The sequence below is a fragment of the Scyliorhinus canicula genome, chromosome 5 (genome assembly GCF_902713615.1).
Source record: "Scyliorhinus canicula chromosome 5, sScyCan1.1, whole genome shotgun sequence".
NCBI classification, from domain to species: domain Eukaryota; kingdom Metazoa; phylum Chordata; class Chondrichthyes; order Carcharhiniformes; family Scyliorhinidae; genus Scyliorhinus; species Scyliorhinus canicula.
Genome location: NC_052150.1, coordinates 19112367 through 19133843, shown reverse-complemented (window position 1 = coordinate 19133843; position 21477 = coordinate 19112367). Strand labels below are relative to the sequence as shown.

Here is a 21477-nt window from a genome sequence, read left to right as displayed (position 1 = left end):
CTGCTGTGAAAGCTGTTCGCGATTCGAACAGCTTTCCAGCTGGCTTTACTCGCGTTGTTCAGCCACTTGCCGTTTCCATTCATAAAAACATGAATGGGAACGTCAAGTGGCTGAACGACGCTAGTAAAGCCAGCTGGATGCTATGTGACTTATCTTGGCCAGCATTTCACACCCGCGATTTTTGTACCTCGCGTATCATGCAACCCCCGAAATGTAGGCTTCAAATCAGGTGCTCAAAAGTCGCATGTTACGCGAGTATATACGGTAATTTAGCGTGGCCATTCCACCTACCGCGCACATCTTTGGGTTGTGGGGGCGAAACCCACGCAAACACGGGGAGAATGTGCAAACTCCACACGGACAGTGACCCAGAGCCGGAATCGAACCTGGGACCTCGGCAGCCGTGAGGCAGCAGTGCTAACCCACTGCGCCACCGTGCTGCCCCATGGTGAGTAACTTTCATCGTTCGTCGCAAAAGCCCATCTGGTTTACGAATGCCTCTTCGAGAAGGAAATCCGCCGTCCTTACCTGGTCTGGCCTACCTGTGACTCCAGACCCACAGTGATGTGGTTGATTCCTAACTGCCCTCTGAAACGGTCAAGCAGACTATTCAGTTCAAGGGCAATTAGGCATGGGCAACAAATGCTGGCCTTGCTAGCGATGCCCACATCCCCATGAAAGAAAAACAAAAGCAGGGAGAATTGTTGTGGTATTGACCAAATTCTTTTATTTTAAATTTAGAGTACCCAATTCATTTGTTCCAATTAAGAGCCAATTTAAAATGGCCAATCCACCTACCCTGCACATCTTTGGGTTGTGGGGGTGAAACCCACACAGACACGGGGAGAATGTGCAAACTTCACACGGACAGTGGGCGCGATTCTCCGCTCCCCACACCGGGTGGGAGAATCGCGGGAGGACCGGGCGAATCACGACACACTGCCCTGGCACCCCCCCGCGATTCTCCCACCCCCCCCAAAATGGCGTGTCGCAGAATCGCCGCTCGCCATTTTTCACGGCGACCGGCGATTCTCCGGCCCGGATGGGCCGAGCGGCCTGACGAACCCGACCGGTTCACGCCGGCGCCAACCACACCTGGTCGCTGCCGGCGTGAACATTGCGCGACAGGTAAGTGTGGGACCTGTGGGGGGGCGGAGGGAAGATCGAGCACCACGGTCCTGCTCAGGAGGTGACTGTCCCGCGATAGGTGCCCACCGATTGTCGGGCCGGCGTCTCTAAGAGACGCACTCTTTCCCCTCCGCCGCCCCGCAAGATCAAGCTGCCATGACTTGCGGGGCAGCGGAGGGGAAGACGGCAACCGCGCATGCGCGGGTTGGAGCCGGCCAACCTGCGCTTGCGTGGCTGATGTCACGTAGGCACCGCCGTCGCGTCATTCTCGGAGCGCCACTTTGCCGCAAGCGTCTAGGCCCGGCGGCCGAGTTCACGACGGCTTTCCCGATGCCGCGTGGCATTGGAGAATCCCGCCCAGTGACCGGGGTCGAGATCGAACCTGGGACCTCGACACCGTGAGGCAGCAGGGCTAACCCACTGCGCCATTGTGCTGCCCGTATTGACCAAATTCAATGATAGTTTCCGCAAAGCTTGAGCACAGTGGGGGGGTCATGATTATACTGACTGAGGCCGGAATGTTCTGGAACCGCCGCCACGTGGGTTACACCGGGTCAGCCAGAGGTCCGTTGACTTTCAGGGGGACTGGAAAACCCCGGCTTAGATCTTATCCATAAATCATTCTGCACCACTCCAAAGGTGGATAACTGGAATATTTTAACTTTTCAAGAATGATGTGGCAGGTTATTATGCTCAGCGTTCTCTTTGAACTAAAATGCTAACTGTGAGATGCCCGGATCAGCTATTAAACCATCACTTCCTGCAGAGGGTGAGGGACAGCAGTGGGAAAGGGAATTTTCCATTAATGTTTGGAACTAGATTTTAATTTCAGTTTACACTCCTGCCAGAAAAACCTCTTCCTCTTTGATGGCTGAGGAGATTATTTACATAGAACATACAGTGCAGAAGGAGGTCATTCGGCCCATCGGGTCCGCACCAACCCACTTAAACCCTCACTCCCACCCTATCCCCGTAACCCAATAACTCCTCCAAACCTTCTTGGTCACTAAGGGCAATTTAGCATGGCCAATCCACCTAACCTGCACATCTTTGGACTGTGGGAGGAAACCGGAGCACCCGGAGGAAACCCATGCACACACGGGGAGAACGTACAGACTCCGCACAGACAGTGACCCAGCGGGGAATCGAACCTGGGACCCTGGCGCTGTGAAGCCACATATATAGCCACGTGTGTTACCTTGCCGCCCCACTGTAGGTTACTTTGTGAGGTTACTTTGGTTTGACACACCCAATTCTTTATAATCACAGTTTGCACTGCACCAAACTACCAATAAGTTAGCACCAAACCGAATCTCATAAATCACCATTGATTTATTTGGGAGGAAATGTTGGTCCTGTTTCTACCCCTGATTGCAGGTGTGGCAATAGCCAAGAGGAACACTTAAATCCAACAGAATCAAGTGGATTCTCACTCAGTTCCATAATTGATATCTGAGTTAGCCCTGAGAGCAACTAAAGCTCCGACTCACACGCCCTCCGACCCACACGCCCTCCGACCCACACGCCCTCCGACCCACACGCCCTCCTACCCACACGCCCTCCTTCCCACACGCCCTCTGACCCACACGCCCTCCGACCCACACGCCCTCCGATCCACACGCCCTCTGACCCACACGCCCTCCGACCCACACGCCCTCCGACCCACATGCCCTCCTACCCACACGCCCTCCTACCCACACGCCCTCTGACCCACACGCCCTCCGACCCACACGCCCTCCGACCCACACGCCCTCCGACCCACACGCCCTCCAACCCACACGCCCTCCGACCCACACACCCTCTGACCCACACGCCCTCCTACCCACACGCCCTCCTACCCACACGCCCTCCTAGCCACACGCCCTCTGACCCAGACGCCCTCCGACCCACACGCCCTCTGACCCACACGCCCTCCGACCCACACGCCCTCCGACCCACGCGCCCTCCGACCCACACGCCCTCCGACCCACACGGCCTCCGACCCACACGCCCTCTGACCCACACGCCCTCCGACCCACACGCCCTCTGACCCACACGCCCTCCGACCCACACGCCCTCTGACCCACACGCCCTCCGACCCACACGCCCTCCGACCCAAACGCCTCCAACCCACGCGCCCTCCGACCCACACGCCCTCCGACCCACACGCCCTCTGACCCACACGCCCTCCGACCCACACACCCTCCGACACACACGCCCTCCGACCCACACGCCCTCCGACGTACTAAAAAGAGGACATGAGGCTACACCTCACTTTCAGCCTCAAAGACGTATTCAATGGCCTGTCTTCACTTTGCTGGAGGAACTTGTCAGGAAAAGACGTTGGGGCATCTTGCAGGTTGGAGGCGATTTTAAAGATCCACAGTTTTGCAAGCGTACATTCAATCCTGGCATTCATGGGAGAATTGTGTTATCTGAAATGGAAGAATGTGCAGGGTCACCCTTAGGCCCCCCCCATCCCCCCTCACCTGCGCTAAAGTCAAGGACGAGCTTGTTCCCGCTGGGGCACCTTGCCTTGCAGACATTTAATGGCTGCCCACTCAGAGAGACTATGTTACTGTGGCAACATGCACTTTTACACACAGTCTGAAGCTATGGATAGTGTGATGTTTGAGGCTCCAACATTCTTTCCATCATATGCCTCACCAGGAATCTCTCTCAATATTAGTGCCTGCCATTGTGTTGGTAGGATTTTCTGGTTAACATTCAACCTGTTTGGCCACGTTATGGACGTTCCTTGGCCATGAAGTGCTTGGGTGGCAGTCGTACCCGAAGGTTCTGGCGAGATGCTGGAACGATACCCACTGCATCACAAGACCTCCTCGTCTTTGTTGCAGGCAGCTAAAAGTCTTTCCACTGGCTGCTGGTTCCACTATCGGCAACATGATCAAGACCATACATGCAACTCAAAGCGAGCCAAGGCTTCAGTTGTGGCCTGGTGCTGCAGAGGAGGTAACGGGTCCTCCTCCCCCTCCCTACCATGATTACTGAGCTGCCTGCCACAGGTGACCTCACACTGAGCCAGCACGCTCACAATCTACAGCCCCTGACGGAACATAGGAACAGGAGTAGACCATTCAGCCCCCAAGTCTACTACCCCATCCCATCTGATTATGACTAATCTGTACCTCAAGTACATGAATTCCACATTGAACTACACCCCTTGATACTCTCGCTGAACAAACTTCAAATGATTCTCAGTTCGGAAGATTTCAATTGACTCAGCATTTAGAACAATTTGGGGAGAGGGAGTTCCAAATTCCCTTTGTGTGAAAAATGCTTCTTAATTCACTCTTGAATGGCCCAGCCCTGATTTTAAGATTATAATCCTTGTTCTGGACTTCTCCACAAAAAGAACCATCTCCACTATCAAATCCCTTTAGCATTTGAAAGACTTGGAGTAGCTTCTTCCTCAATGCAAGGGAATACAAACCGCGGTTTAACATAGAACAGTACAGCACAGAACAGGCCCTCCGGCCCTCGATGTTGTGCCGAGCAATGATCACCCTACTTAAACCCACGTAACCCAACAATCCCCCCATTAACCTTACACTACGGGCAATTTAGCATGGCCAATCCACCTAACCCGCACATCTTTGGACTGTGGGAGGAAACCCACGCACAGACGGGGAGGACATGCAGACTCCACACAGACAGTGACCCAGCCGGGAATCGAACCTGGGACCCTGGAGCTGTGAAGCATTGATGCTAACCACCATGCTACCGTGAGGCCCGTGAGGCAATGGTTATACAGCTTATCTTCATACTTCAACTTTTGAAATTGGACCCAAAATTAAAATTGGGTGTTCTTGATCTAGTAATGAACAATGTTTTTTTTAAATATAAATTTAAACAGCCCAATGCTTTTTTTCCCCAATTAAGGGGCAATTTAGTGTGGCCAATTCATCTATCCTGCACATCTTTTGGGTTGTGAGGGCGAGACCCACGCAGACACGGGGAGAATGTGCAAACGGCTCATGGATGGTGACCCAGGGCCGGGTTCGAACCCGGGTCCTTGCCGCCGCGAGGCAGCAGTGCTAACCACTGCGCCACCGTGCGCGCCTTTATAATGAACAACGTCAACAGGGAATGTAAACAACAAGTTCCATTAGCTGGTCAAGCTTTAACTCCCCTGGACAGCTCCAAAACGTCCCATTGCCGGATAATTGATTAAATGTTTCTATATTTTAACCTGTTTTATTGTTGTTTAACGGGCAGTTTTTCCATGGCAGCGGCTCCTCGAATGAATGAAAAAAGTACCAGAGTATCCAGGCAAGGATGGTGTTATAATACAACGCCACCAGGAAGGAAGCCAGCATGGAAGCAATACCTGCAACATAAGGAATGACAGAAAATCGATCAAAGGAATGGCAAAAGTTTCTGAAATGATTTTTGCTGAATTGCAGTCTTACGCTGGAACTGGAGGCACAAACATACAGGAACAGTAATTGCTCTGACAATTGCTCGATGGGCTGCGTTTTAGAAACATGGGAGGTAGATTTTCCACTCTCGCCTGCCACGGGAATTGTCACGGGTGGCGTGGGAAATATGACGCCTCTGTCCGGGCATGACACTGCCGTCCTTGAGCAATACGCTCACCTGTGCGCCTCCTGTGCCACCAGGTGCGCACCGTAGAAGACCAGTCATAATTCACGTTGGCATGAGGGCATGCCGACATGGATGGGTTATCCAAGGGGGGGGGGGGGGGGGGGCGGAGATGATTGGACTTGGAAGTCTAATAGTTACATCCAAATTTATTATAATGCGATTCCCAACATTGAACATCAGGATTCTCGATACGTCACTGGCCGGGAGGGGGGGGGGGGGGGGGGGGGGGGTTTGGACTGAGAGTTCCCATTGACGCAAAACGAGATTCGGACTCCTCTGGGAGATTTTCCGCTCCCCGCCTCAACAAACCCACCTGAGAAGAATGGGAGTGGAAAACCATGGCCAACATGATTGGACTGTTTTACAGATACGTCACATCTTTCAAGGAATGAGGTTTGCTGGCACTGAACTTGGAATCATTCCGTTTTCACAATGGACTGTTCCCCAATACAGTTATGACATTGGGCTAATTACGCACAGATTGACATTCCTGGGGCTAAACAGAAATGTGCACATTTGCAAATGGCGGATGAAGGTATACTGATAATTGTAGAGCGGTCTGCTGGCATTGAGACAAACACGAGATGCACTTGGGTGTGGATGCTCCATCTTCTCTCTTTGTCTCTCTCTAAAAATGACATTTCAAACATTAAAGCAAATGGGCAGAAGGTAGCAAGCAGCCACATTTGTGATGGGTGGTGTGAATTTGCAAAGCAGGTCAGGCCATCACAGTGGCAAAAGCACTTTGCCATGGAGTGAGAGAACAGAAGAGTTGATGTGGGACTCCCTGCATGCTGAAGTCCCCCATTGTGGTCTTCAGGCAAGGGACACGCAATCCCCTAGAGGAGAAGGACACAATGGTCGAAGGCTCTCTGGCCACTCTCAACATCCTTTCACCGTTTCTTCCATTTGCACACAACTTGCTGTATCAGTGATGGGAGGTTTGCAACACCTCCCGCGAGGGTGACCATATCGGGGATAGTTCACCACAATTCAGTTAGATTCAGTGTCACCATGGAAAAGGACAGAAATAAAGCTGGGGTAAAAAAATCTCGACTGGGGGAAAGGCATATCGTGTAGAAATGGGAAGGGACTTGGCTGAGGTGGACTGGCCAGCATTGCTAAAGGATAAGTCTGTGGAAAAGCAGTGGGAAGCGCTAAAAGGGGAGATCCTAAAGGTGCAAAGTAGACATGTCCCCTCCAGAAATGAGGAGTGTCACTGCCAAATCTTTGGTTGCCTCGAGGAATACAGGAGAAGATCAAACAGAAAAAGAAAGCGTGGGATAGGCATAAAGAACTAAACACTGCAGATAGCCCAGACGAGTACAGAAAGTGCAGGGACAAAGTCAAAAAGGAAATAAGAAAATGAAAGAGAGGGCAAGAAAAAGATTAGCAAGTAAAATGAAAGAAAACCCAAAGATGTTTTACCAATATATTAATGGTAAAAGGTTAGTTAAGGAAAAGGTGGTGCCTATCAGAGATAAAGAGGGGGAACTTGTGCGTAGATGCAGAGGCTGTGGGAAGGATTTTAAATTAATATTTTATCTCTATGTTTACAAAGGAAATGGATGATGCAGATACAGTCGTCCAGGAGGAACACTGAGAGATATAGGATAGGATAATCGTAAAGAGAGAGCAAGTACTCGAAGGCTTGAAATCCTTGAAAGTTGATAAGTCGCCAGGGCCAGATGGATTGTTTCCGAGGCTCATGAAGGAGGGCAGGGAGGAGATAGCAGATGCCCGAGGATGATTTTCTATTCCTCACTATGCAAAGGGAAGGTACCGGATTCGAGAGGAATACAAAAATGGTTCCATTGTTTAAAAAGGGATCGAAGGAAATGCCGAACAATTGTAGGCCAGTTAGTTTTACGTCATTGGTGGGCAAAGTAATACAATCAATCTTGAGAGATAGGAGTAACTATCATGTAGAAAGGCATGGACGAGTCAGGAATAGTCAGCATGGATTTGTTAAAGGAAGGCCTTGCCTCACAAATTTAATCGAATTATTTGAGGAAATGACAAGAAGGGTTGATGAAGGTAATGCAGTGGATGTGGTGTACATGGATTTTAGCAAGGTATTTGACAAAGTCCCACTTGGCAGATTAGTCAAGAAAGTGAAAGCCCATGGGATATAGGGTATTGTGGCAAACTGGATAAAAAGTTGGCTTAGTAACAGGAAACAAAGGGTAATGGTCGATGGCTGCCCTAGCAATTGGAAAGTTGTTTCAAGTGCTGTTCCATAGGGCTCGGTATTGGGACCCTTACTGTTTGTGTTATGTATTAACGATTGGGAAATTTGCAGATGGCACAAAGATTGGCCCACTGATGGACAGTGTAGACGATAGCTATAACCTTCAAAACCTTCATGGAGTGGGTGATAAATTGGCAGATGGAATTTAACACAGAGAAATGAAAGGTCGTGCATTTAAGGAGGTTGAACAGTTGTAGGGAGTACACAATAAATGGGAATATACTAAGAGGGGTAGATGAAGTGAGATATCTTCATGTACAGGTACACAGGTCCCTAAAGGCAGCAGTTCAAGCAGACAAGGTTGTTAAGAAAGCATATGGAATACTGTCCTTCATTGGCAGAGGTATATATATATATATATAAGGATATAATGTTAGAATTGTATAAAACACTGGTGAGGCCTCAACTGGAGTATTGTGTGTCGTTATGGTCACCACATTACAGGAACAACGTTATTGCTCTGGAGAGGGTGCAGAGGAGGCGTATAAGAATGTTGCCAGGGCTGGAAAAGTGTAGCTACTAGGAGAGATTGGATAGATTAGGGTTATTTTCCTTGGACCAAATAAGGGTGACTTAATTGAGATGTACAAAATTATGAGGGGAAGGGATAGGGTGGAGAGGATAAAATTATTTCCCCTGGTTGAGAATTCTAGAATCAGGGGACATAGATTTAAGGTAAGTGGCAGAAGGTGTAGGGGGGAACATGAGGAAAAACCATTTTACACAGAGGGTAGGGAGAGTCTGGAGTTCGCTGCCCGAGTTGTTGGGGGAGGCAGAGACCCTAATATCTTCTAAAAGGTACCTGGATCTGCACCTTAAGTGTTCTAACCTACAGGGCTATGGACCGGATGCAGGAAGGTGGGATTAGAAAGGCCACCTGGGTGTTCTACAGCTGGGATGGACACGATGGGCCGAATGGCCTCCTTCAGTGCTGTAATTTTTCTATGATTCTATCAGTGCGTGAAAATTGCAGCACTCATTGGTGAGGGAACAGCTTGCCGGAATGTGCCGATTGGCACCAATTGCTGGGTAATGTGCACCATTGCATCATCAGCCTCACCAAAAAAAAAACAAAGAATTGCCATCAACCGCATGATGAGTGTGAACAAATTGTTGGCAGGTGTGTCGCGAATGTGAACACACTCGTTGCACTAAATTAGAATCTCTACAGCAGACCCCGTCAATGAGGTGATTTATGGTCCTGCCCGCTCCAGCAGGTGGCCAATGGTTCCTGCAGGTTTCTGACATTTATATTTTAACACTGTTTTTCTTACTTTTCTTTCCTGACTCCTCTTTTTTCCTCTCTCTCTCATCCTTTCTTTCCTTCTTCTCTCTTTCCTTACCCACCTTTATTTCCCTTCATCTAATGTGACTCTAATTCACACAATTTTCTTCTCGGTCTGTCCCTCTGTGTCCTTCAATTTCATCGGTTAAGCATCAGATCATTGAACCCAATGTTTGTAAGTCCCCAGATGCCACATTATGATCTTGTGCCATTATCAATTCACACATCCAGTAATTTCGACACAGACTAGTGTTCCCCAGAGTTGATTAATTGAGTCTACATTCCATCAGGTCCCTTTGAGGGATTTGCACCCAAGATACCAAAGGGGCCTCTGGATTGCTACTCTAATGACATTGCTACTATACCACCACCTACCCCTGGTTAATTGGTGTGCAATTTGTCTTGATGTTGTTACGACACCCTGGGATAGTATGTGGTCGATTCCAGCCCCACTTGACCCAGAGTCGAAACACAGTTGAAATTAACTTTTAATTTTAAAAATACCCAAAGCCTTTGCTCTTTGGCTGCCCAATAATTACAGTCATCAGGTTTGTAAATTTACACACAATTAATTTTTATTATTAACAGTAACTATAATTAAATAGGCAACACGTACAACTGGTTAACTATTATCTGATTTCTAACCTCACCCGCCCCCTTTAACTCGCTCCAACCTCTACACACACAAAAGACAAACAGAGGGGAGTGTAAAAAAAGTATGAAAAAGATCAAAGTCTCTGATTCAGATGGACGCCTTCCAGTTAGATTGTTCCTTCAGTCTCGGCCATCCAACATTTGGGTGATACCTTTGCCTTCTGTAATGGTTTTCATTGTAGACTTACCAGGGTCGAGAAGCTTCTGCCTTCAGACAGTAGGCAGCAGAGAGAGAGAGAGCTGCTTCCATATTGAGGGTCCAATGGTTTCTCTGTAAATTCACAGTAACAGCGAGCAGCCAACATTTGAGAGAAAGCTAGATAGAGAGAGAGAGAGAGAGCAGTTTCCCCTTTCTGAGTCCAGAAGCTTCCTGCTGCGTCCTCTGAAAACTCCACCTGGCAGGATCCAATCGCTGTCTGTTGCTGGGCAGGCTACTGTCCCTGGACAACCCATTGGCCACCAGCCAACCAGTTGAACCACCTCCAATCTCTGAGGTCTGGGTTATGCTGTTCAAAGTCTAAAACCTCATAGCACTGTATACTTGTGGTAGTCACCACTGTTGTATTGTGTATACTGCATACGAGGGTATTACGGTAAGGCCCCTGTACTACAGGTACAGGGGGTGGATCCCTGCCTGCTGGCTCCGCCCAGTAGGCAGAGTATAAATGTGTGGGCTCTCCGAGCTGCAGCCATTTCGGACAGGAGCTGTGGGAGGCTCCACATCTCTGCGTAATAAAGCCTCGATTACTCTCTACTCTTGTCTCGTCGTAATTGATAGTGCATCAATTTATTACGCAGAGATTTTACAACGATGGATCTCCGCATCAAGCCTGATCGCCTGCAGACAACGCCAAGTCAGCCTTCGCACATTGGCTAGTTTGCTTTGAAGCCTACATCGGGTCTGCGACAGAACCACCCTCGGAGGCACAGAAGCTCCAGATCCTGTATACACGGCTGAGCTCTGATATCTTCCCCCTCATCCGGGACGCACCGACCTATGCAGAGGCCATGGCGCTACTGAAGGAGAACTACGCTCAGCAGACCAACAAAATCTACACCAGGCACCTCCTGTCCACGCGGCATCAACTCCCTGGTGAGTCTGTGGAAGATTTCTGGCGTGCCCTGCACGCCCTGGTGAGAGACTGCGATTGCCAGGCCGTTTCGGCCGCTGAACATTTTGACCTATTACTTAGAGATGCGTTCGCTTACTGGCATAGGATCGGCCTCCATCCGCCAGCGCCTCTTAGAGGAGGCTACCCTCGACCTCGCGGCGACCAAGAAACTAGCGCTCCCGCTCAGTCGCTTCACGCAATATACAGGCGTATGCCCCCGACCGCATGGCCCACCCCTCCTGGGCATCGTGGCCCCCGCCAGCGAACACCCCACCGTGGACCCCATCAGCGACCTCCCGCAGCCAACCCCAGGCCTGCGCCGCGCGGCAGCCAACCCCAGGCCTGCGCCGCACGGCAGCCAACCAACCCCGGGGGACCCAGGTACTACTTCTGCGGACAGTCAAAACACCCCCGATAGCGCTGCCCGGCACGGAGCGCGCTCTGCAAGGCCTGCGGGAAGAAAGGACATTTCGCTGCTGTGTGCCAAGCCCGCTCGGACGCTGCTATTGTCCCTGTGCCCCCCATGTGCGACCCGCAGGCGCCGCCATCTTCCTCGCCTCAGACCACGTGCAGCCCGTGGGAGCCGCCATCTTCCCGCTTCAGGACCCCTGCTCGTTGGGCACCTCATCGGGCCGCTCATCACCTGCAACCGTCGCCGACCAGCCACATCTGGCCTCCATCACGATTAACCAGTCCTGACCGCACAACCTCACGACCGCGTCGACAACAGTGAAGGTTGACGGGCACAAGATATCCTGCCTTATAGACTCCGGGAGCACTGAGAGCTTCATCCACTCCGATACGGTAAGGCGCTGCTCCCTCGCGGTACACCCCATCAACAGAGAATCTCTCTGGCCTCCGGATCCCACTCCGTGGAGATCCGGGGGTACTGCATCGCCACCCTCGCCATCCAGGGCATAGAGTTCAGCGACTTCCGGCTCCATGTCCTTCCCAACCTCTGCGCTGCCTTGCTACTCAGCCTGGACTTCCAGTACAACCTCCAGAGCCTAACCCTGAAATTTGGTGGGCCCCTACCACCCCTTATTGTATGCAGCCTCACGACCCTTAAGGTCGACCCACCTTCCCTGTTTGCGAACCTCACCCTGGATTGCAAACCCATCGCCACCAGGAGAAGATGGTACAGGCCCAGGAGAGGACCTTCAGTAGGTCTGAGGTCCAGCGGCTGCTGCGGGAAGGTATTATTGAAGCCAGCAACAGCCCCTAGAGAGCCCAAGTGGTAGTGGTGAAACCTGGGGAGAAAAACAGGATGGCCGTTGACTACAGTCAGACCATCAATCGGTACACGCAGCTCGACGCGTACCCTCTCCCACACACATATCTGATATGGTCAATCAGATTGCACAGTACCGGGTCTTCTCGACAGTGGACCTGAAATCTGCCTACCACCAGCTTCCCATTCACAAGGCGGCCCGCCAGTACACCATGTTTGAGGCAGACGGCCGCCTTTACCACTTCCTTAGGGTTCCCTTCGGCGTCACTAATGGGGTCTCGGTCTTCCAACGGGAGATGGACCGAATGGTTGACCGGTACGGACTGCAGGCCACTTTCCCGTACCTGGATAACATCACCATCTGTGGCCACAACCAGCAGGACCACGACACTAACCTTTCCAAATTCCTCCACACCGCCAAACTCCCCAACCTAACCTAGAACAAGGAGAAGTGCATGTTCAGCATGGAGCGATTAGCCATCCTCGGCTATGTGGTTCAGAACGGAGTTCTGGGGCCCGACCCCGATCGCATGCGCCCCCTCATGGAACTCACTCTCCCCCACTGCCCCAAGGCCCTCAAATGATGCCTGGGTTTCTTCTCGTACTTCGACCAGTGGGTCCCTAACTATGCGGACAAGGCCCGCCCACTCATCCACTCCACAGTTTTTCCCCTGATGGCCGAGGCCCACCAGGCCTTCAACCGTATCAAGGCCGACATCGCCAAGGTCGCGATGCACATGCGGTCGACGAGACGCTCCCCTTCCAAGTCGAGAGCGATGCATCGGATGTTGCTCTCGTCGCCAGCCTCAACCAGGCAGGCAGGCCCGTGGCATTGTTTTCCTGCACCTTCCATTCCTCCGAATTTCGGCACTCCTCCTGTCGTTGAAGCTGTGAAGCATTGGAGGCATTACCTGGCCGGCAGGAGAGATTCACTTTGCTCACTGACCAACGGTCGGTTGCCTTCATGTTTAACAACACACAGCGGGGTGAGATCAAAAATGATAAGACCTTGAGGTGGAGGATCTAGCTCTCCACCTACAATTATGAGATTTTGTATCGCCCGGTAAGCTCAACGAGCCCCCTGATGCCCTATCCCGAGGAACATGTGACAGCGCATAAGTGAACCGACTCCGCACCCTGCACGATGATCTCTGTCACCCAGGGGTCACCCGCTTTTATCACTTCATAAAGGCCCGCAATCTGCCCTACTCCATCAAGGAAGTCAGGGCGATCACCAGAGACTGCCAGGTCTGCGCGGAGTGTAAACCGCACTTCTACCGGCCAGACCGCTCACATCTAGTGAAGGCCTCCCGCCCCTTTGAACGCCTCAGCGTGGACTTCAAAGGGTCCCCTCCCCTCCACCGACCGAAACACGTACTTTCTTAATGTGGTCGACGAATATTCAAGATTCCCCTTCGCCATCCCATGCCCCGATATGACATCTGCCACCGTCATCAAAGCCCTCAACACCATCTTCGCTCTGTTCGGTTTCCCCGCCTACGTCCACAGCGACCGGGGATCCTCATTCATGAGCGATGAGCTGCACCAGTACCTGCTCAACAGGGGCATTGCCTCGAGCAGGATGACCAGCTACAACCCCCGGGGAAACGGGCAGGTGGAGCGGGAGAATGGGTTGGTCTGGAAGGCCGTCCAGCTGGCCCTGGGCTCTAGAGATCTCCCAGCCTCCCGCTGGCAGGAGATCCTCCCCGACGCCCTTCACTCCATTCAGTCGCTCCTGTACACTGCGACTAATGTAAACCCCCATGAATGTCTCTTTGCCTTCCCCAGGAAGTCCACCTCCGGGGTTTCGCTCCCAACATGGCTTCAGCTCCAGGACCCGCTCTCCTCCGAAAGCACGTGCGGCTCCACAAGGCGGACCCGTTGGTTGAGAAGGTACAGCTACTCCACGCAAACCCGCAGTACACTAACGTAGCGTACCCCGATGGCCGCCAAGACACAGTCTCCCGCAGGGACCTGCCGTCAGCTGGGTCCCCACACCCCCCCCCCCCTCTGCCCCGGCGCCACCCTCCCTCCGCCCGGCGCACCCCACCACAGCCCCCGCTCCAGGGCGAACCACCCTCCCCTTGGTCCCACCCGGGGATGAAGATAAGGGCGACACGCTCCCGGAGTCACCAACGCCTGAATCGCCACCAGAACTGCGGCGCTCGCAACAACGGATCAAGGCGCCCGATCGTCTAAATTTGTAACCTCTTTCTTAAATTTTAAACAACCTGTATGTAAATAGTTTTCCACCACCCCACTGGACTCTTTTTTAACAGGGGGTGAATGTGGTAGTCACCACTGTTGTATTGTGCATACTGCATACGAGGGTATTACGGTAAGGCCCCTGTACTACAGGTATTGGGGTAGATCCCTGCCTGCTGGCTCCGCCCAGTAGGCGGAGTATAAATGTGTGGGCTCTCTGAGCTGCAGCCATTTTAGTAGCTGCAGGAGGCTCCACATCTCTGTGTAATAAAGCCTCGATTACTCTCTACTCTCGTATCGGCGTAATTGATAGTGCATCAATACTATTCCTCACTTTCCCTACTCGACTTAAAGGTAATGTCCCCGTTAAAGATCCATGGACCGAAAACGGTCATGACAAAATAAAAGAAACAGGAAATAAGGCAATCAACAGGAAGAGCCCGTACAGCACCAACAAAAAACATTGTATAAAATGGATTCCTTCAAATCTAATTTGTAGCACCAACTATTATGTCATCTAAGATTTGGGTATCTTGGAACTACAACCTTTTTTGGTTAGATGCCTGTATTTGTTAAATGAAAACAATACTTAGTTAAAAGCAAGTGTTAAAAGCAAGATCTTACCAACACCTCCCAGGTAGGGGGAAATGGAATTCCAGACACCAACACTACCTCTCCGGAATCGCTGTCCAATTGCTAATTCAAGGTGGAGCAGTGGAATGCCCTCAAAGACCAGTGCGATGAGGTATGGAATTAAAAAGGCTCCTGTGATGACAAAGAGTACGGAAGAACGTCAGCCAGCTTTTTAAGTTAATTTTCTTTTCTCCCTGCAATCCTGCAGACCACGTTACCTTTGGAGATTTCTTTTTGACCATTTTTGCCACAGGGAGAGTTTGGAAAAAACAGTGGGTTTTTAAATGTGTTTTAAAGGGAAGTGAATTTACACAACTTAAAAAGGCACAAAAAGATAAGTGATTAAAAAGCTAACGAGCTCTGATTTGACGTTGTTTACCCAGACAGTGAGCTGAATTCTCCGTCTCGCCACCCCACAAACACGAACCGCAATCAGGTGGAGAATCGGGCAGTTGGCCAAAATCGATGCTCCGTTCCCTCCCTGGTGGCAATAACTGAATTAATTTTTTTTTAAATTAGAGTACCCAATTCATTTTTTCCAATTAAGGGCAATGTACCATGGCCATTCCACCTACCCTGCACATCTTTGGGTTGTGGGGGCGAGACCCACACAAACACGGGGAGAATGTGCAAACTCCACACGGACAGTGGCTCAGAGTCGGGATCAAACCTGGGACCTCGGTGCCGTGAGGCCGCAGGGCTAACCCACTGCGCCACTGTGCTGCCCTCGAATTAGTATTTTACATTGTTGGACACAAAAGGAAGATGCAATTTTTTTCCCCCCCTTTCTCAAAACAGGAAATGCACTTGGTACAAATCAGAATCAACAGCTTAGCAACTCAGCCGTGTCTTTTAAAGATCTTTCATCTCACTGTGTATGTGAAGAGGAGTTCATAGGCCCCATTCAATCATTCCACCAATGGCGGGTCTCTCTATTTGCCCAATGGCAGTGTCAGGCCAGTTGACATTTTGGGCAGAGTACAGTAAATGCTTGTTTCTGGTCATGTGGATGGGAAAGCGTGGGGAGGCCAATACCTTCTGCTCTTCAGATTCCTAACATTGCAAAACGGGAACAGACAGAAGGGACCTTTGTTTAATACGTCAGTGCAACAGCACCCTCACTCGGGCTCTGGTTACTTCAGTTGACGAGTGTATGTGTATGAATCTAGGCATTTCAGATATATTGTATTATATGTACTTTTTGCAATCAGGGTTAAAAGCCTGAGTCGGTGTATGCGCATCCACTGCTGCAATCGTTTAAAAATATCAGGTTTGAAAGGACAGACACTGGGCTGGATTCTCTGTCCTGTCGCACCAGATTTCTGGTCCAGCCCGCCGGCGGGATGCTCCATTTCACCGGCTGTTCAATGGGGTTTCCCATTGTGGGGCAGCCCCACGCCGTCGGGAAACCCCCGGGCTTCCGGCAAAATAGAGCAGCCCGACAGCGGAGAATCCAGCCCACTTTGTCTCCAGAGGTGCAATTAAAGCATTGTAAAAATGAGATCATCATTCATTCCAACCATGTGTATTGTTTACCTGAAGTAGGGCTAATGGAATTTTGTTTATAGAAAGAAGGTTCCCTGGAGAGTAGATCATTAGAGACATCACCTCAATGAGATGATGTGATTAATGGGAGGGGTTGAAGTAGTCAGGGGATGAGGTTTGGAGTTCAGCTTAGATCTGTCTGTGAACAGTCAGCTGCTTAGCTAAAAAGCAGTTCAGCCAAAAAGATTTTGCCTGTGATCAGAACAGCAGTTTCTGAAAAGACTTTGACAGCTTTGACAAAGAAGTCATCCCAACTCGAAACGTCAGCTCCCTTCTCTCTCCACAGATGCTGTCAGACCTGCTGAGAGTGTCCAGTATTTTCTGTTTTTGTTTCTGAAAAGGCTGTCAGGTTAAACAGTAGTCTGACACAGGCAAGGATTTGCAAGCTGGTTTCCTGAAGGATCTCTCTCTCACAAAGCGGTTTATCCAAGACACATCTTTACAGCAAGTATTCCTGGGTTGGCTAACTCTATTCAGAAGTGGATTTTGACATGAGGTGGGTTTTGCTTGAGTGGAGATAAAAGATAGCCATTAGAACATAGAACAGTACAGTACAGCACAGAACAGGCCCTTCGGCCCTCGATGTTGTGCCGAGCTATGATCACCCTACTCAAACCCACGTATCACCCTATGCCCGTAACCCAACAACCCCCCACCCCTTAACCTTACTTTTTAGGACACTACGGGCAATTTATCACGGCCAATCCTCCTAACCCGCACATCTTTGGACTGTGGGAGGAAACCGGAGCACCCGGAGGAAACCCACGCACACACGGGGAGGACGTGCAGACTCCACACAGACAGTGACCCAGCCGGGAATCGAACCTGGGACCCTGGAGCTGTGAAGCATTTATGCTAACCACCATGCTACCGTGCTGCCATTAGGATTTGGTGTCTCACTGTCATTGTTAAGCAGTGTATAACTGGTAATTATAAGCTATTTTCTTTATGATGTTAGTTCTAAGACTGTAATAATAAAGTTTGTTTCCACCATAGCCCTATTTGTGCGTGGAGTCACTCCTGGAGCGAATGGACTTTTCCTCACAATCTTACAAATTAAATTAAATTTTGGAGTATTTGTCTGGTATCCGAACAACTGTTAGGGTTTGGTCCGGAATCGTAATAGTGTCGTTCAGATTAAAGGCAAACAGCGTGGGTTTGATCCTCGTTCTGGCTGAGGTAATCTTGAAGTTGCCTTCCCTCCTGAGAAGGAAAGGCAATGAAAATCCACCATAGAACATAGAGAACATAGAACATTACAGCGCAGTACGGGCCCTTCGGCCCTCGATGTTGCGCCGACCTGTGAAACCATCTGAAGCCTATCTGACCTACACTATTCCATTTTCATCCATTTGTCTATCCAGTGACCACTTAAATGCCCTTAAAGTTGGCGAGTCTACTACTGTTGCAGTAGTCACCACTGACAAAAACTGCCAAGAAAACAGCTCAGGATGAAGCATCACAGACCGAGCCAAGGACCTGCCTTTGGGAAGAGCACTCATAAAGGAAGGAAGGAAAGGAGTTGTCGGTGGCGTTATAAACTTTCTGACTGAGATATACAAAGACTGACAATTGAGCTGATGCTTCAGTAAATCATTCGTTCAGATTTGTAGAGAGTGGTTAAGGTGTGGAATGGATTGCCTGCTGTGATAGTGGAGTCGGACACTTTAGGAACTTTCAAGCGGTTATTGGATAGGCACATGGAGCACACCAGAATGAGAGGGCGTGGGATAGCTTGACCTTGGTTTCGGACAAGGCTCGGCACAACATTGAGGGCCGAAGGGCCTGTTCTGTGCTGTACTGTTCTATGTTTGTTTTTTTAAATTTAGAATATCCAATTCATTTTTTCCAATTAAGGGGCAATTTAACGTGGCCAATCCACCTAACCTGCACATCTTTGGGTTGTGGGGGTGAAACCCACGCAGACACGGGGAGAATGTGCAAACTCCTCACAGACAGTGACCCAGGGCCGGGATTCGAACCCGGGTCCTCAGCGCCGTAGGCAGCAATGCTAACCACTGTGCCACCGTGCCGCCCTATGTTCTATGTTAAGCTTCACACAACAAACAGTTTTCTCCACGTTGTTTTGATCTAACCTGACCCCAGAGTTAACTAAAAGTGAATAACTGATGTAAATAGAAAGTGCGAAAATAATTTCTTCAAAGACTGCTGTTCAAAGACCTGGAGCTGGATTCTCCGCCCTGCCACGCCACATTTCTGCCCCGACCCGCCGGCGGGATTCTCCATTATACCGGCCGGTCAATGGGGTTTCCCACTGTGGGGTAGCCCCACGCCGTCGGGAAACCCCCAGGAGCCAGCGAAATGGAGAATCCCACCGGCAGAGAAGCCCGCTCCTATTTTCTGACAACGTTGCGGCAATCGATCTCTGGCAGAAATTACTAGTCATTGTCTGTCAAATTTTATTTGGAAATCTAATTTAAGCCGCCCCCAATCAATCGCCCACACGAAGTTAAAGGAACACTTCCATGTTTTCATTTTTGTGCTGGGTGACTTCTGCATCCTTGGATCCTTCAACCTGGACCAGAAATCATTGGCGCAGGAGGGAAGGGGGACGATGAGAACACAATGCACCGGCAGCGCCTCAGAAGGAGGGGTGTTGGTGGGCAAGTGGGTAGCTGACCATGTCAACACTGGCAGTAAGGTCGAGGAGGACAAAGTAAACCACAGTAACAGTCACAGAATGATGCCTTTGGTGAATATTATCAGGATAATCTTGGTGCTGTGAGTCAGACAAGAACTAGCCTGAAGGGGTTCAATAAAAGGCACTGCTGAGAAAGGTGGATGAGGAGTTGGGGAGCACTGATCTGTTGGAGTAACATAGAGAAGGAAGTGGAGCTTCTCCTGACTTCTCCATAAGGACATCACGAGGAGGTGTATGATTGGTAGGATGGTAACAGCCACTGGAAGTCCTGCCTGTTCCGCCTGTCCACCTTGTTCGGTGCTATGTAATGAAACAGGCTCAACCTCTGTGCTAGTTTCTGATCCTGGCAGAAGGAAGGCCCATTCTTGTCGTCCACTGCCATTGATTGCAGTTGGGAAAGTGACAAACTCAGAATTGGCGTTCAACATTTTTAATTGACCTTCTGTTGCTTGTGCCATGATGCACAGCTACCTGCTGATGTGGGACATTCCAATAACACTGAAAACAAGGCAGGACTTCCTGCTCAACCGCGGTACAATAACTGACCCTAGCTAGTGTAACCTAGGGATTGACCTAATTGGAAATAATATTGGGGAGGGATGTGGAAAATGCGACTGATTTGCTATTATCAAAATTACCTCAGCAACTTAGAACCATCCTCCAGCTTTGCAATCTCAGATTTGCAAAACCTGCCTTGGTAATGGCAGCAAAAGCTGACTGATTTTCCCTGTGTCTCTACCTCCACCTTTTCTCCCCCCCCCCCCCCCAATGTTCACAACTTAAGGGGAACGTTTATGACAGACAAGTCCTGTCAAACATTCAGGGACAAGGTTCAGTGTGAGGCATTTATCATTTATCATTTACCAAGACAAGTTGATCACTTGAGTAATGCTTATAGTCTATAAGGAAGCATCGTCAGGAATCCACCGGTCGTCGGGATTCACTTTTCCCGCTGGCAGTGCACTCCTGCCAATCGGTTTCCCGGCGGTGAGGGTGGTGGGGGGGTGAGGGTTGTTGCAATGGGAAATTGAATTAAGACCCGTTCACAAAGTTCACTCCAACGTTGAGACGCAACTATCCCATTCCATCAGATACCCCGTCATCTTTACTCAGGTTCACTGAACGGCAACTTGAACAAACCAACAACAAATCCTCTGGTGACTTCAGGAACAAACACATGAATGAGCTGGCTCCTTCAGTTCTGAAGAAAAGACGTATTGGACTTTAAAAAAAAAAATTTAGTGTACCCAATTATTTTTTTTCAAATTGAGGGATGATTGAGTAGTGGCCAATCTGCCTACCCAGCACATCATTGGGTTGTGGGGGTGAGACCCACGCAGACACGGGGAGAATGTGAAAATTCTAGACAGTGACCCGGGATCGAACCCGGGACCTCGGTGGCGTGAGGCAGCTGTGCTAACCAATGCTCCACCGCGCCGCCACCGAGGTATATTGGACTTGGAATCAATTCTGTTTCTCTCTGCCGAGATGTTGAGGTTTTCTGGCAGTTTCTGTTTTTAACATACCAGGTGGCAAACTTGTCAACAGCAACAATCTTTTGCAAAAGGAATTCATGCCAAGCTTCATTGACGAGTCTTAGAACATTGTGAGTGAAGTGGAGGGTGATTAAAGAAGCTGAAGACCACACTCTAAAATAATCATAGAATCCCTAGAGAGCAGAAGGAGGCCAATCAGCCCATCAGGTCTGCACCGACCCTCTGAAAGTGCACTCTGCCCTTGTCCACTCCCCAGCTCTATCCCCGTAACCCCAGAGCTTAATCTGTACATCCATTAACACTAAGGGGCAATTTAGCATGGCCAATCCACCTAACCTGCACATCTTTGGACTGTGGGAGGAAACCGGAGCACCCGGAGGATACGCAAGCAGACACAGGGAGAACGTGTAGACTCCACACAGACAGTCAGCTGAGGCTGGAATTGAACCCGGGTCCTTGGCGCTGTGCTTGTATACTCACCACCTCCATAAGTCTGACAGAGGTAGGGGAACCTCCATACATTCCCCAGTCCCACAGCAAATCCCACACAGCTCAGGATATACTGAGACTTATTGTCCCACTTTGGTCTCTCTTCCTTCAGGACATCATTGGTTTCATCCTTAACGCGAGCATTCTCATTTCTCGCTGCCATCTCATCCAACTGGGA

General features: G+C 50.2%; 1 protein-coding gene across 1 annotated transcript in view; it reads right to left on the bottom strand.

Annotated features, from left to right (window-relative positions):
- The window catches only part of LOC119965829 (sodium-dependent neutral amino acid transporter B(0)AT3-like), a 58803-nt gene extending 37326 nt beyond the window's left edge, over positions 1-21477 (bottom strand). Inside the window, exons 1-3 of the mRNA XM_038796717.1 lie at positions 21291-21477; positions 15099-15239; positions 5321-5458 (exon numbers count right to left, since the gene is read on the bottom strand). Of these exons, the coding sequence (XP_038652645.1) occupies positions 5321-5458; positions 15099-15239; positions 21291-21462 (451 nt within the window). The 5' untranslated portion in view covers positions 21463-21477. The remainder of the gene's footprint in view (positions 1-5320; positions 5459-15098; positions 15240-21290) is intronic.